At 45.3% G+C, this 16,652-nt stretch overlaps 2 protein-coding genes across 2 annotated transcripts in view; one reads left to right on the top strand and one right to left on the bottom strand.

Moving 5' to 3' along the window:
- Positions 1-16,652, bottom strand: part of LOC144487357 (uncharacterized) — a 78,834-nt gene that overhangs the window by 40,140 nt on the left and 22,042 nt on the right. Inside the window, exons 2-3 of the mRNA XM_078205442.1 lie at positions 13,795-13,982; positions 9,731-9,866 (exon numbers count right to left, since the gene is read on the bottom strand). Of these exons, the coding sequence (XP_078061568.1) occupies positions 9,731-9,866; positions 13,795-13,982 (324 nt within the window). The remainder of the gene's footprint in view (positions 1-9,730; positions 9,867-13,794; positions 13,983-16,652) is intronic.
- Positions 4,199-16,652, top strand: part of LOC144487356 (uncharacterized) — a 72,202-nt gene continuing 59,748 nt past the window's right edge. Inside the window, exon 1 of the mRNA XM_078205441.1 lies at positions 4,199-4,711. Coding sequence (XP_078061567.1) covers positions 4,331-4,711 — 381 coding nt within the window. The 5' untranslated portion in view covers positions 4,199-4,330. The remainder of the gene's footprint in view (positions 4,712-16,652) is intronic.

The raw sequence follows: 16,652 nt of genomic DNA, 5'->3' as shown, positions 1-16,652 counted from the left end.
TCCCACACACTCTCCCTCCATTCTCACTCTGCTGTATCTAATATTCACCCTCCCAATTCTCCTGAAGGTGCTGATTGAGGCTGATTGACAGATCCATGCTCACTGCTTCCTGTCCTGGACACAGAGACCATAACAAATAGGAGCTGCAGTCGGCCATTTGGCCCATTGAGCCTTTTAAACCATTCAATGAGATCATTGGCTCATCTACCTCAGCATCATTCTCCCCACACTAAACCCATATCCCTTGATATTCTCAATATCGAGAAACCAATCAATCTCTCCCCTGAAAATACTTGATGACTGAGGCTCCACTGTCCTCAACAGTTGAGAATTCCAAAGCTTCACCACATCCTTGAGTGAAGAAATCCCCCCACATCTCAGCTTTTGCTCCATCTTCTTGTCTGTTCGCCATAACCATTAACACCCTTGTCAGTCAAAAATCAGTCCAACTCATCCTGGAATATGTTCAATGACCCTCAGCCTCCACTGGTCCCTGTGGAAGAGAAATCCAAAAGACTAACAACCCTCTGAGGGAAGAGATGTCTGGAAATATATAACGTAACTACAGTTCCATATTACAAGTCTATGGATTCTATTTAAAAATGAAACTGGATGGGCACTTGAAGGAAACAAACTTTCAGGAGAACGGGGATATAGAGTGGGAATGGGAATGGAAAGTTATACAGAATGTCGGCATGGACTTGAGTTTCCGAACGGACTCCTTCTGTGCTGTAATGACTTTATGACTGGAAATGTATAAGATCGCTACAGCATTATATTACAAGACAAGAAATAATAATAAATGCATTTTTTTACAGAAACATAAATAATATATCTAATCTGTACCATATAACAACACTAGACATATCTCTGTCCTATATTAATTTACTGCCCCTTAAATGTCAGCCATCTCCTGGGGAAAGCTGCCCTTTAATTGTGAACATTAGGAAAGAGACCATCTTTTAGCCAGACAAATAAATGTGTCAAACTGAGGGATCAAAGGATGTTCACCAGGCTGATTCAGGGGATCGTGGGACTGATGTATGAGGAGAGATTGACGAGGTTAAGATTGTTTTCATTGGAGTTCAGATGAATGAGGGGGGATCTCACAGAGACTTATAAAATTCTAACAGGTCGAGACAGGATAGCTGCAGGGAGGATGTTCCCGATGGTGGGGGAGTCCAGAGCCAAGGGTCACAGTCTGAGGATTCAGGGTAGACCATTTAGGACGGAGGTGAGGAGACATTTCTTCACCCAAAGAGTGGTGAGCCTCTGGAATTCATGACCGCAGGAAGTAATTGATGCCAAAACATTGAATGTATTCAAAAGCAGCTCGATATAGCACTTGGGGTGAATGGGATCAAAGGTTATGGGGAGAAAGCAGGATTAGACTATTGAGTTGCTTGATCATCCATGATCTTAATGAATGGCAGAGCAGGCTCGAAGGGCCAAATGGCTTCCTCCTGCTCCTATCTTCTATGTTTCTCTTAAATTTCTTTCAGAGAGAGAGTCCTGGGCCAACCTTTCCTGAGTCTGCACTCTCCCTGGATTCACTTCCTTTCCCTTCAGTTGTTGCAAGTCTCCAATTTCCCCCAGAATGAGAAAAGGTGTTTTACTCACAGATGTTGGCCTCTTTTAGGTTGAAACAGGAGGAAGTTGGAGTCTGTCTGAAGCTCAATCTTCATTCACACAAAGCCCGCGCTCTGATTGGCTGGAGGACCAGGATCCTTCCGGTCCTCCAAGTCTTCCCATTGGCCGGAGCTGGTGAGCGGCAGTGAATCAGAGGTGCGCATGTGCGGGTTTTGGGGGAATGCGCATGTGCGGGTGTGGGGCGGGGCCCGGGCCAAAGCCGGCCCACTGACCTTTGTCTGTCCGGGTCTTCCAGCCTTTCCCATTGGACAACAGCTCAGCGCGGCTGGAGGACAAAGTCCAGCCCACCCCCACGTGAGGCTCCGCCCTTCATTGTCTGTCTGCGGGGGATTGACCAATGGGAACTCTGGAGGACCGGAAGTACTCGGGTCCTCCATCCAATCAGAGCTTCCCCATTGTCTGAATGCGGAAGTGGACAATGAGCTTGTTCAGCTGCTCATTCCTGCCCAGCAAAGCTGCTGATCTCTCTCTGAATGAAGATTGAGCTTCAGACAGGCTCAAACTTCTCCAATCATCAACATCTGTGAGTAAAACACTTTCTTTTCTCACCCTTTCCATTTATTTTCTCATTCTGGGAGAAATTGTTGACTTGCAGCAACTGATCACGAGAAATAGAAGCAGGAGTGGCCACCAGGCCCTTGAAGCCTGTCCCGCCATTCAATCTGATCATGGCTGACTGATGCTGGTTTCAACTCCTTTACTGTGCCATTTCCCCATGGCCCTGTATTCCCCGATCTATCAAATATTTATCCACCTCCACTTTAAATACTTCTAACGATCCAGTCTCCACCACCCTTTGGGGCGGGGAATTCCAGAGCTTCATCATCCTCTGTGAGAAGAAATTTCTGCACACCTCAGTTTTAAATGACTGACCCTTTATTTTGTTTGAAACTCTCCCACTCATGAAAATATCTCACCATCTACCCTGTCAAGCCCCCTCAGGATCTTATATTTTTCAATAACTCCTTTGTCTTCAAAACCTCAAGGAACACAGACCTTGACAATTTACTCCCTCTTGATAGGACAACCCTCCTATCCCAGGAATTAGCCTGGTGAATTTCCTTTGGACTATGTCCAATATTACTATATCCTTGTTTAGGTCAGGGGATCAAAACTGTATGCATTATCCCAGGTGAGGCATCACCAACACACTGTACAGTTGCAACAAAACCTCCCTGTTTTTAAACTCCAACCCCTTTGCAATAAAAGCCAAAATGCCATTTTCCTCCTCACCTTGTGTGGGACCTGTCTGCTAGCTTTTTGTGATTCATGCACAAGAACACCAAGATCCCGCTGTACTTCACTCACCGGCAGCCTCTCCCCATTTAGATAATCTTCCTGTTGATTCCTTCTACTGAAATACATGACCTCACACTTCCCCACTTTAAACTCCATTTGTCAGGTTTTGAAGACAGAGGGGTGACTTTATTGCATCTTCCCCCAACGCTCGACTCATCTTTCCCAGGCCCTATCCCTGTAGCCCTACATTTTTACCCCACTAATCCACATCTATTGGGACACGAAGGGTCAATTTAGCATGGTCATTCAATCTAACCTGCACATCTTTGGACTGTGGGAAGAACCTGGAGAACTCAGAAATCAACACCAACATGGAGAGAATGCGCATACTCCACACAGACTGTCACCCAAGGCCGGGATTGAACGCAGGTCCCTGGCACTGTGAGGCAGCAGTGCTAACCACTGTGCTGCCATGGCGCCATATCTAAAGAAACTACAGATTTATCTCGATCTATCTTCCTTCTTATATCCTCAAACAATTCAAACAAATTTGTCAAACATAATTTATCTTTCATAGAACCATGTTGACAAGGTTTGATTATATTCAGCTTTCCTAAATGATTAGCTATTTGCTCTTTGATTATTGACTCCAGCGTCTTGCCAATAATAGATGTTAAATTAACTGGCCTATAGTTCCCTGCCTTCTGCCTTCTCCCTTTTTGACCAAGGGAGTCACATTGGCTGATTGCCAATCTTCTGATACTCTCCAGGAATCTAGCAAGTTACGAAAAATTTCAACAAAATTCTCCACTATCTCTTTAGCAACCTCCATTAAAAAGCTAGCGTGCAGTTCATTGGGTCCTGGTGACTTGTCAGCCCTTAGCCACTGAAGGGAAAGGAAGTGAGTCCAGTCTATATAATCCATACATTTTTGGTCCCGTCATATAGACATGTACCTGTCTGGCAGCCTGCATGGAGATTTCCAGCTCTCTGTGTCCAGGACAGGAAGCAGTGAGCATGGATCTGTCAATCAGCCTCAATCAGCACCTTCAGGAGAATTGGGAGGGTGAATATTAGATACAGCAGAGTGAGAATGGAGGGAGAGTGTGTGGGATGGAGATTTACAGCTTTTGGGGAATGAGAGAGAAAAGAATGTTCCATCGAAACTAGAATTGTCTGTTCTGAATTCCTATCCTGTACTGACACTGATGACTTTTGTAAATTCCTTTTACAGAATATCAGAAGGTGAGAATTTACAGACAGAAATCTCAAACCAAATGTCACATCAACATCTGACAGAATTACTCAATTCATCAGGACCCGAATATCACTGACCTTTGAATCTAGAAGGGGAAATGTTTCTCTGTTCTGTCAGCTTCTGAAGTGGTCTGTGTGAGATTTAACTGATTATTTAAACTGGAGAGTCACAAGGACCCGAACCATGGAGAAAGCATGGAAATGTGTGGACTGTGGGAAGGGATACATGTGCCCATCTCGGCTGGAAATTCATCGACGCAGTCACACTGGGGAGAGGCCGTTCAGCTGCTGTGTGTGTGGAAAGGGATTCACTCAGTCATCTGAACTGCGGACACACCAACTAATTCACACTGGGGAGAGGCCATTCACCTGCTCTGTGTGTGGGAAGGGATTCACTCAGTTATCCAGCCTGCAGACACACCAGCGAGTTCACACCGGAGAGAGGCCGTTCACCTGCCCGAAGTGTGAGAAGGGATTCACTAACTCATCCAGCCTGCAGACACACCAGCGAGTTCACACTGGGGAGAGGCCGTACACCTGCTCTCAGTGTGGGAAGGGATTCAGAGTTTCATCCCAGCTGCTGAGACACCAACAAGTTCACGAGTGATTCCAGGGGTTGGATTCTGCTGTTATTGTTTCTGCTCTCAATTACATCCAGGACTGCATTTTGCTCATTCTCACAGTTGGTCAATGGGGAGGGTCGGAGGGTTTCTTTCTGCTGGACTGGCCGGTCTCATGATTTTGCCTCCAGTGGCTGGTGCTCGGAGGTTAAGAGATATTTAGTCAGCATTTCTGTTTGAAACCCCCCAAATGCTCATCCAATTTCCTTTGTAATTGTTTATTGTCTCCACTTCCTCCACCCTCGTAGGCAGCGAGTTCCAGGTCATTACCATTCACTGCATCAAAATATTCTTCCTCACATCGCCCCCCCCACTCCCCCCATCCCACATCTCTGAACCAAAATCTGCACCCCCCTCGTCCTTGTCCCATCAGCGAATGGGAACAGCTTTTCTTTGTCCACCTTATCTAAACCTGTCAGAATCTTGTCCACCTCCATCAAATCTCCCCTCAACCTCCTTTGCTCCAAGAGGAACAACCCCAGCCTGACATTGACAATAAAGAACAAACTAACAGAATATGTTAATACCTGAAATTAAATGGGAATGTTTAATTTCTGTTTTAAAGATATTGTGAATATATTGTCCTGGACAATAAAGGAATTGGAATAACTCACCTTGGGTGTGGTTGAATGGAATATATCAATCTGGTATCCACCAACAGTTAGTGAAAGTCTGGAATGTGTCGCTGGAAATCACTCCCTAACAGCACTGTGGGTGTACTTACACCTCAGGCATTGTAGCAGTTCAAGAAGGCAGTGTTGGGGTTGACCATGGCCGAGGCAGCTACATACAGCCACATATTCTGTTATAATTGAAGGACTGCAGATTGAATGTGAGGCATTATGGGACTGGACTATCTTGACCACATTCCTGTGACTGCTCAGTTTCTGCAATCACGGACCATTAAAGCTGCTCAGCAGGGCCCCAACAGAGGACCTGGTGAGAATATTTACTCAGAATGAGTTAGAATTAAACTTATTCCAGGACCGGCTGGTGTTCAGCGGCTGAGATACTTGAATCTGTAAAAAGGGGGTCTGACCAATCAACAAACTATGATAGGTAGTTAGTTCAATGCGTTCTCAGGCATTATTTAAATTATTTTATCATATATTTGTGACCTGATAGTCGGTGAAGTGACGGTATACTCCAAGTAGCACTGGACGAAAAAGCAGACATCTGAGAGTAGATTCTAATGGTTATAATCCTACCCAAGCATGGCCAGTGAAAAATCAGAGCTCGAGTGGGGACCGGACAGGTCTCTTACCTGCCATTTGGAAACTAAAAGTGAGAATCTTATCAATACAATGATAAGAGAATAGAGCCAATGTTTTGAGTCTGGATTCCACTTCAGAAGAGCTCTGATGAAAGGACATCCAGACTGGAAACATTGGCTCTATTCTCTCTCCACAGATACTGTCAGACCTGCTGAGACTTTCCAGCATTTTCTGTTTTTGTTTCAGATTCCAGCGTCCGCAGAATTTTACTTTTATGATAAAATGATTAGTTCTGATTGGAATCCCCACGACCCTCCCACAAAACAGAGGGAGTGGTGGTAAAAGGAGAAAAAGGATAAGGATGATAAAGTCTGGGTTCTGATTCTCATGTAGAACTAACAAAACAAGTGAATCAGTTTATAAAGAACAGAAGTTACCCGTCCCTAACAAAAACTGATCAAATTAAAATTATTCGGTTGAGGAAGAAAACAAAAAGAATAATAGATGAAGTTTAAAATTAAGATTGTTTTGTTGTTAGAGAAGATTTTTTAAATTATGTAAAGTGACGTAATTGTGTGCCAAGTGTTTTCTGCTCACTCCCCACCCCTTTAGGTTCTGTAGAAAAGTTCACCCTTTCAGCAGACAATTCATTTGTTTTTAAATCGCCCGGAAACTTATGTCTATTTTGCTTTATAATTGAGGATTTATGGGAACCAGTTAAATGTGGAAATTTTAAGCATAGCCACCAAGACCATATTCACTTGTGGTGTGAACCCGAGTCAGGAACAGTTTCAGAGTCAACAACCATTACTGAGAACATGGCAGAGGGTCATGCTGCTGTGGATGTTCACCAGGAAATGGTTCCAGCTTTGCCAGTGATTCTGCTGTGGGAGTGGAAGAGGAATGTTCATTTACAGATTCTCAAACTACCTCTTCATCACCCATTCCAGAAACACAATTACAAGATTTACCAGTGGTATTGTACAGGTCGCAATGCAACCACAAAGCTCCTGACAGACTTCCGTATTGTTAAAGACATTACTTTGTTGTATTTGTGTCCTGATGGGGGATTGAAATTTAAGGGGAGGAGAAGTGTTACAGAGTGTTCTTCTCAGCCTCTCTCCCTTCTGAGCACGTGCGGGCTTTGGGTGGGGTTTCAGTCTGCAAGTCCAGGCTGGTTCCAATGCTCCTGTTTCCTTTAGTTTGCCAATGATTTTTAAACGTTGTTATTTATTTATATAAAGAACATCCTGCTTTTAACAATGCATTTGACGACCTTATCTGTGGACTGAAGTTCCCACAATTGTAAAGCAGGAGATTAGTTAAATAGACAGCCTGAATTGAGAGACAATTAAAGAATAAATGATTCATCAATACAGATGTTAGGATGGAAACGTAAATTTGAACACAAAAGTTTATAACGTTTAGAATTATAAAGAATGTTTAAAATGCTGTGGGAATTATAAAAAATGTTCCCTTCTGAGGCCAACAGAATAGAAAAAAACAGATAAGACTTGTTAGCGTGGCACGGTGCCACAGTGGTTAGCACTGCTGCCTCACAGCGCCAGGAACCTGGGTTCGATTCCCGGCTTGGGTGACACTGTGGAGTCTGCACATTCTCCCCGTGTCTGCGTGGGTTTCCTCCGGGTGCTCCTGTTTGTTCCCACAGTCCAAAAGACGTGCGAGTTAGGTGGATTGACTATGCTAAATTCTCTGTGAACCTGAACAGATGCCGGAGTGTTGCGACTAGGGGGATTTTCCCAGTAACTTCATTGCAGTGTTAATGTCAGCCTACTTGTGACATTAATAAATAAACTTTAAAACATTGTTAACATTGACTGGAGGGAATGAATCGGCTCCTGATCAAGATGTCTCAACATTGAATGGCTGATGTTAACCAATTATTGGTCAACACTCAGGCTACCCCAAGCAAAGAGATATCAGTTGAGAGAAAGAATAGTCTTAAATTTCAGACAATGTGTGCAACTAGCTAAAAACCAAACCAGTTTCATTATTGACAAGTTATAGACCAATTGGCTAATTCCCAACAATTGGCTGAGCTGGGCTTTCTACATTTTGAAAGTATAAAAAAGGGGATTCAAGAAACCAATTTGGCAAAAGGTTTTAAAAGTTCAAGGTTTTTTAAAGTTTATTTATTAGTGTCACACATTCACACTGCAATGAAGTTACTCTGAAAATCCCCCAGTTGCCACTCTGGCACCTGTTCGGGTAAACTGAGGGAGAATTTAGCATGCTCAATGTACCTAACCAGCAAGTCCTTCGGTCTGTGGGAGAAAACCCACAGAGGGGGAATGTGCAGACTCTGTACAGACAGTGACCCAAGGTGGAACTCAAACCCGGGTCTCTGGCGCTGTGAGGCAGCAGTGGGAACCACTGTGTCCTACAGAAATGTGTTGGGAGCTGTTGATTTTACAAGTTATCCGTGTTTTCAGAGCCACCACTTCATGTCCTGGTCAGAGAGGGATGGAGGGAAGTTAAAGTTAAGCTTTCTCCTTTACTGTTAATCGATACTTTGATTTTTTATCTTTCTGACTTGTTACATTTTTAATGGTGAATAAACTTTCTGAATTCACCATTTAAAGTGTTCTTTCCTGCCATATGGTTAAGTCACTGGAACCTGGGTGAGTTATGATTAGGGAGGTTGTTGTAAACAAGTGAACCCCATAAATCTGAGTTCAAACAATTCAAAATTCTTACATATGGAATGCAATCCTTTATTCTGAGAGAAATTGAACATTGAAGTAAAGATGTTCTGCTTCAGTTATACAGGGTGTTGCTGAAACTGCATCTTGACGAGTGGCTGCAGTTTTTGTCTCCTATTAAACAAAGAATTGTAGAATCCCTACAGTACAGACAGAGGCCGTTCTGTCCATCGAGTCTGTACCAAACACCATCCCATCCAGGCCCTATTCCCATAACCACATGCATTTACTCCAGCCAGTCCGCCTGACACTAAAGGTCAATTTATCATGGCCAATCAACCTAACCCACACATCTTTGGACTGTGGGAGGAAACCGGAGCACCCGGAGGAAACCCACGCAGAGAATGTGCAAACTCCACACAGACAGTGACCCGGGCTGGAATTGAACCTGGGTCCCTGGTGTTATGATGCAGCAGTGCTAATCACTGTGCTGCCATGCTGTCCCATTTTATAAATACCATGGAAGCAGTTCAGAGGAGGTTTACCAGATTGATTCCCAATCCAGTAGTGTGAAATATTAACACTGTTTCTCTCTCCATAAATGTTGCCAGACCTAATGCATTTTTGCAGTTCTTTCTGTATTTATTTCAGATCTACCTGTAGCGGTAGGAAAAATATTTATTATCCAGGATAAATAAATGTCCTTCATCAGCTTTTGTGGATCATTTCAGTGGAAATGTGCTCTCCCAGGCTCAGAGAAGCAAAGTTGTGAGACCGGCCAGTCCAGCAGAAAGAAACCCTTCGACCCTCCCACTTCAACTGTCAGAATGAACATGGTTCAGTCCTGGATGTGATTAATAGCAGCAATAACAGCAGAATCCAACCCCTGTCATCATTCGTGAACTCGTTGGTGTCTCCGCAGGCTGGATGACTGAGTGAATCCCTTCCCACACAAACAGCAGGTGAACGGTCTCTCCCCAGTGTGAACTCGCTGGTGCTCCCGCAGGCTGGATGATGTTCTAAATCTCTTTGTGCAGTGAGAGCAGCTGAACGGTCTCTCCTCAGTGTGAGTGCGCTGGTGGATAACCAGATCCCGAGAACTTTTGAAACCACTGCCACAGTCAGAGCATTTAAAGGGTCTCTCCTGGGTGTGAGTGAGATTGTGACTCAGCAGGCTGGATGAATGAGTGAATCCCTTCCCACACACAGAGCAGGTGAACGGTCTCTCCCTGGTGTGAATTCGCTGGTGCTCCCGCAGGTGGGATGATGTTCTAAATGTCTTTGTGCAGTGAGAGCAGCTGAACGGTCTCTCCCCAGTGTGAATGCGCTGGTGGATCGTCAGTTCCCGAGAGCTTTTGAAACCATTTCCACAGTCAGAGCATTTAAAGGGTTTCTCATTGCTGTGAGTGACTTTGTGTTTTGACAGATTGGATAACTGCATAAATCCTTTCCCACACACCAAGCAGGTGAATGGTCTCTCTCCAGTGTGAACGCGCTGGTGTCTCTGCAGATCGGGTAAATGAGCGAATCCGTTCCCACACTCAAAGCACATGAATGCTCTTTCTCCAGTGTGAACCAACCGATGTCGCTGCAGATGATATAACCGAGTGAACCTCTTCCCACACACAGAACAGGTGTATGGCTTCTCTCCGGTGTGAATACGTCGATGAATTTGCAGCTCAGAGGGGGTTTTGCAACCCTTCCCACAGTCCCCACATTTCCACGGTTTCTCCATGTTGCAGGTGTCCTTGTGTTGCTCCAGGTTTGACCAGCAGTTGACGTCTCACACAGAACAAGATTATAGTGCCCTGCTGTGATGGTGCAATATTTTTCCAGGCTCTGTAACTGGGAGACTCTTTCCACAGTCACTGCACGGGAAAATCTCAGTTGATTTTGTGTGTGTGTGTGTGTGTGTGTCTGTGTCTGTGTCTGTGTCTGTGTGTGTGTGTGTGTGTGTGTGTGTCAGTCCTGTTCCAGTCACAATGATGTTTAAAGACTGCTGAAGCCGATAGAACAGAGAAACATTTCTCCTTCTGGATTCAAAGACCGAAGATATTCAGGTCCCGATGAATTGAGTGACTCTGTCAGATGTTGATGTGATGTTTGGTTTGAGATTTCTGTCTGTAAAATCCTCAACTTCTGATATCCTGTAAAAGGAGTTTACAAAGGTTATCACTGTCAGTACAGGATAGAAATTCAGAACAGACAATTCTAGTTTCTATGGAACATTCTTTCCTCTCTCATTCCCCAAGAGCTGTAAATCTCCATCCCACACACTCTCCCTCCATTCTCACTCTGCTGTATCTAATATTCACCCTCTGATTGAGGCTGATTGGTAGATCCATGCTCACTGCTTCCTGTCCTGGACAGAGAGAGCTGGAAATCTCCATGCAGGCTGCCAGACAGATATATGTCTATCTGACTGGACTAACAATGTATGGAATATACAGACTGGATTCACTTCCTTTCCCTTCAGTTGCTGCAAGTCCCCAATTTCCCCCGGAATGAGAAAAGAAATGGAAAGGGGGAGAAAAGAAAAAAAGTGTTTCACTCACAGATGTTGGCCTTTTTTAAGGTCAAACCAAATAAACAAACTCAAGTTAAATCAGGACAAAGTAAAAGGGGCAGCTCCCCAAAAGGAGGGGGAGCAGCCCGAACAAAAATCAAAGTAGAAAGGAAACTTAAAAACATCAAATCACAATGTGATTATTAGGGTCGATAACACACCCCAACCCCTGCGGTGCCCAATGGGGGCGGAAGGCGTCAAGCGCACCCATGAACATCGCATGTTCCCTCTCCAGGGACACCTGGCCGCGAACGTAGCCACGGTAGAGGGGCAGACAGTCAGGGTGGATGGCCCCCTCGATCGCCTGCTGCCTGGACCGATAAATGGCGCGCTTTGCCAGGCCCAGGAGCAAGTTCACAAGGAGGTCACCATCCCGACACGCCCCTCTCTGCGAGGGTTTCCTCTGGGTGCTCCAGTTTCCTCCCACAGTCCAAAGATGTGCGGGTTAGGTTGATTGGCTATGCTAAAGAAATTGCCCCTTAGTGTCCTGGGATGCGTAGATTAGAGGGATTAGCGGGTAAAATATGTAGGGATATGGGGGTAGGGCCTGGGTGGGATTGTGGTCGGTGCAGACTCGATGGGCCGAATGGCCTCTTTCTGTGCTGTAGGGTTTCTATGATTCTATTGTCCCTCTGAAGACAGAGGTTCTGAACCAGCCCCTGAAACCACGCCCATTGTGACCCGCCACCGACAGCAGCGCATGCGCTCTCCTTCCCCGCTGAAACAAGATGGCGGCCGATAACCGGGGCCTGTTCCCGGGATAAAAGCCTGGGAGCTGTAAACCCGGGACCTGCAGGGTCTTATTCGGGCCGTGCGGCCGACAGCGGGTGTTTGTGAAGCCATAGCTCCCTCCCTACCCCGACTCCCGGCTCCATTTCTCCCGCAGCCCCACCGACTCACCCGTTGAAAAAAGCATCTCCCGCACTCATAGGGCTCCGGGCTAAGTGACACTGCGCACGCTCCAGATATAGCACCGCGCCTGCGCAATAGGCTCCTTTGGAATGAATAGGACACTTTCACACCCGCAGGGGCACCTGGGAATTAATGGCGTCATTGTCAATCAAAGACAATAATAGAAAATTATCTTGTGCAATTAAGATCAATTAATATTTAAAAATGCATTCCTCGGAATTTGTGCGCTGCCATTCTCTATTTCTAAAATTAATTTAAGCCAGTGCTCTCCTGTGGGAATACCCCGAATTTTTAAAACTTTTCCCACTGGTTTCCTCTCTCTCTGCTCTCCTGAAGGTGCTCATACTGGTTGGGTAAATCCCACAGAGACTGATTTCTTTTACTTTCTTTCTCCTGATGCTGACTATTCTGTTTTATGGAATGATACATCACAGATGGAAACCACTTGGCACATCCTGCCCAGTCGGGCTGTCTTTAAGATCTGTCCAATTAATCCCACAGCCCTGCTGGCAGAGTGAGAACAACATCTATTTATACTGCAGCAATGCAGGAGGTGAATGGAAAATGTTTTCCAGTTGCATACCTCTCAGACACACTCACCCCTAGAAAGATAAATTGGCCTGTGTACTAAGAACAAAGAAAATTGCAGCACAGATACAGGCCCTTCGGCCCTCCAAGCCTGCACCGACCATACTGCCCAACTTAACTAAAACCCACTACCCTTCCAGGGACCATATCCCTCTATTCCCATCTCATTCATGTACTTGTCAAGACGCCGCTTAAATGTCAAGACCGTATCTGCTTCCACTACCTCCCCCGGCAATGAATACCAGGCACCCACCACTCTCTCTGTAAAACATCTGCCTCGTACATCTCTTTTAAATTTTACCCCTCGCACCTTAAACCTATTCCCCACAGTAATTGACTCTTCCACCCTGGGAAAAAGCTTCTGACTATCCACTCTTTCCATGCCTCTCATAATCTTGTAGACTTCTATCAGGTCTCCCCTCAACCTCCATCGCTCAAGTGAGAACAAACCAAGTTTCTCCAACCTCTCCTCATAGCTAATGCCCTCCATACCAGGCAACATCCTGGTAAGTCTTTTCTGGACCCTCTCCAAAGCCTTCCTTCTGGTAGTGTGGCGACCAGAATTGAACACTATATTCCAAGTGCGGCCTAACTAAGGTTCTATAAAGCTGCAACATGACTTGCCAATTTTTAAACTCAATGCCCCAGCCGATGAAGGTAAGCATGCCGTATACCTTCTTGATGACCTTCTCCATCTGCATTGCCACTTTCAGTAATCTGTGTACCTGTACACCCAGGTCCCTTTGCCTATTAATATTGTTAAAGGTTCTGCCATTTACTGTATATTTCCTATCTGTATTAGACCTTCCAAACTGCATTACCTCACATTTGTCCGGATTAAACTCCATCTGCCATCTCTCCACCCAAGTCTCCAACTGGTCTATATCCTGCTGTATCCTCTGATGGTCCTCATCGCTATCCGCAAATCCACCAACCTTTGTGTCGTCCGCAAACTTACCTATCAATCCAGTTACATTTTCCTCCAAATCATTTATATATATTAGATATATCCTGTGTGAATTCGCTGTTGTGTCCAAAGACTGGATGGCCCAGCAAAATCCTTCCCACACAAGGAGCAGGTGAACAATCTCTCCCCAGTGTGAACTCGCTGATGTGCACTGAGGTTGGATGAACATGAGAACCCCTTTCCACAGGTGGAGCAGCTGAACGGCCTCTCCTCAGTGTGAATTTGCTGGTGTAACAGCAGGTGGGATGAGATAGTGAATCCTTTCCCAAACACAGAACAGATGAATGGCCTCTCTCCAGTGTGACTGTATCTATGGTTTTCCAGCAAGTACAGATAATTGAATCCTTTATCACAATCATCACATTTCCATGGTTTCTCCATTTTCCCAGCCCCAATGTGACCGTGTCGATGGGTTTCCAACCGGGATGGATAATTGAATCCTTTACCACAATCCTCACATTTCCACGTTTTGTCCATGGTGCTGGTGTCCTTCTGTCTCTCCAGGTTGGTTGATTAGTTGAAGCCTCATCCACCTACAGACCATGGTGTGATGTTTTTCAGGCTATGTAACTGGTTAAAGCTCTATCCACAGTCAGTTCACTGGAGCACTCTCACTTGGGTGTATGTGTGTGTCTCAGTTCTTTTTCTGTCACATTGAATTTTGAAATTTTCTTCCACTGACAAAACAGGGAACGATTTATCCCTCCACTGTCAAAAGCAATCATATTTAGGTCATGCTGAATCGAATGGCTCTGTCAGACTTTGATGTGAAGTTTAGTTTGAGTTTCCTGTCTGTGAATCTTCCTCTTCTAGTTCCCTGCACAGAGTTTTTAAAAACTGCTTCAGAACAGACAATTTCAGTTTCCACGAAACATTTCTCTGTCTCATTTATCTTGAGCTGTAATCCCCATCCCACACACTCTCTCTTGTCCCTGAGCTGAAATCAAACTCATTGCCCCAACTCCACTCTGAGCCCAGCTCCCTCTCCCTCCAGCTGGATTCAGTCCTGCAGGCCATGTGCAGATTGAGAGTACAATCAAGGAGTCAATTATTTTCCTTCCAAGTCAGGGGACGTGCAGCCCCACTGACTCTGTTGTTACCACAATGGGCACACGTGCTCTGCTCACCAATGAAACACCACGATGACCATTTACATGGGCCTGTTCCGAGGAAAAGCTCCATTTCATTGTGCCACAACAGCAGGGGAATGACCTCCTGCACAGGCACAAAGGTATCATCAGTCACAGAAAATAATTGCAGCTGGTGTCTCAAACCTCATTTTACCATTTGCTCTCAGACATTCTCAATTCAATTTTGAAATGCAAACTGAAATCTGGCAAAGTGGGTAAATTAAACACATTTTAATGGTCATTTTCAGAATGACTATTCCCGAGAATTAATTCCTAAGTCAGTAAATTAAAATTCTCATCAGCAATGTAGGCAGCACAGTGGTTAGCACTGCTGCCTCACAGCTCCAGGGACCTGGGTTCGATTCCCAACTTGGGTCACTGTCCATGTGGAGTCTGCCCGTTCTCCCCATGTCTGCGTGGGTTTTCTCCAGATGCTCCGGTTTCCTCCCATCGTCCAAAGATATGCCAGTTAGGTGCATTGGCTATGCTAAATTGCCCCTTAGTGTCCTGGGATGAGTAGGAAGATGGGGCGGGGCTGGAGGACCGAGCGGGAGCGGCTGGTCCTCCAACCAATCGGAGTGAATGAGGGGCGGGACCTGAAGCATGCGCAGTGCGGGTAATGGCGACAGACGGTTTAGAAAATTGAACATCATCAACTATCTCCCTCTGTTAAGACCCGGGAATGAAGCCCAGCAGGACCCGAGAATGAAGCCCAGCAGGACCCGAGAATGAAGCCCAGCAGGACCCGAGAATGAAGCCCAGCAGGACCCGAGGACTCATCAGCCCACAGCTCCAACAGTTTGCTGAGGACCACTTCCCTGGTCATTGTGCTTTTTCAGAGTTCATCCCACACTTCTGTTTTCTGATTTCCAGCTGTTTCTGAGTTTTAACTGTATCCTCTATTGTGAACACCGAGGCAAAATACTTGTTCAATTCATCTCCCAGCTCCTTATTTTTCATTATCAATTCCTGGACTCACTTTCTATTAGACAGTTAAGAAATGAGGTGGAGCAAGTGACTGAAGTGTCAGTCAGGGAGCACTATTGGGAGCACCAATAGTTTCAAAATCGTTCTGGAAAAAGATAGGACAGGTCCACAGGTCAAGGCCCTAAACTGGAGCAGGGTCACTTTTGTGGGCATTAGGCAGGATCGAGCAGATGTCGATTAGGTGAGTTTGTTTGAAGGGAAAGGAATGACTGGCAAATGGGAGGTTTTAAAAGTGTGACATCAATAGTCCAGGGGCAGTATATTCCTGTTACGATGCAGGGAAAGAATGGTAAATTTAGGGATCTCTGGCAGACAAGGGACATTGAGGCTCTGGTCAGGTAAAAGAAGGAAGCATACATTGGGTTTAGACAATCGGGGACAAATGAATCACTCTGACTATAAAAAGTGTAAGAAAATACTGAAGAGGGAGATCAGGAGGACAAAAAGAGGGTCTGATATGGATCTGGCAGGTAAGATTAAAGAAAATTCCAAGAGGTTTGAGAGCTATATTAAGAGTAAAAGGGTGGCTAGAGAGAGAATAGATCCCCTTAAAAATCAGTATGGCCATCTGTGTGTGGAGCCACAGGAGATGGGTGAGATTTTTAATGAATACTTCTCTGTGTTTACTGTGGAGAGCACCATGGGTGCTAAAGAAATAAGGGAAACAAGTGGTGATGTCTTGGGCACACGCATGTTACTTGGGAGGAGGTATCTGCAGCCTTATAAAAGCAAATTACTGCGGATGCTGGAATCTGAAACCAGGAGGGAAAATGCTGGAAAATCTCAGCAGGTCTGGCAGCATCTGTAAGGAGAGAAAAGAGCTGATGTTTCTTGTCTAGATGACCCTTTGTCAAAGCTC

This window comes from Mustelus asterias, unplaced genomic scaffold (genome assembly GCF_964213995.1).
Source record: "Mustelus asterias unplaced genomic scaffold, sMusAst1.hap1.1 HAP1_SCAFFOLD_753, whole genome shotgun sequence".
NCBI lineage: Eukaryota > Metazoa > Chordata > Chondrichthyes > Carcharhiniformes > Triakidae > Mustelus > Mustelus asterias.
Note: the sequence above shows the minus strand (reverse complement) of the source record. Positions and strands in the feature narration are given on the sequence as shown.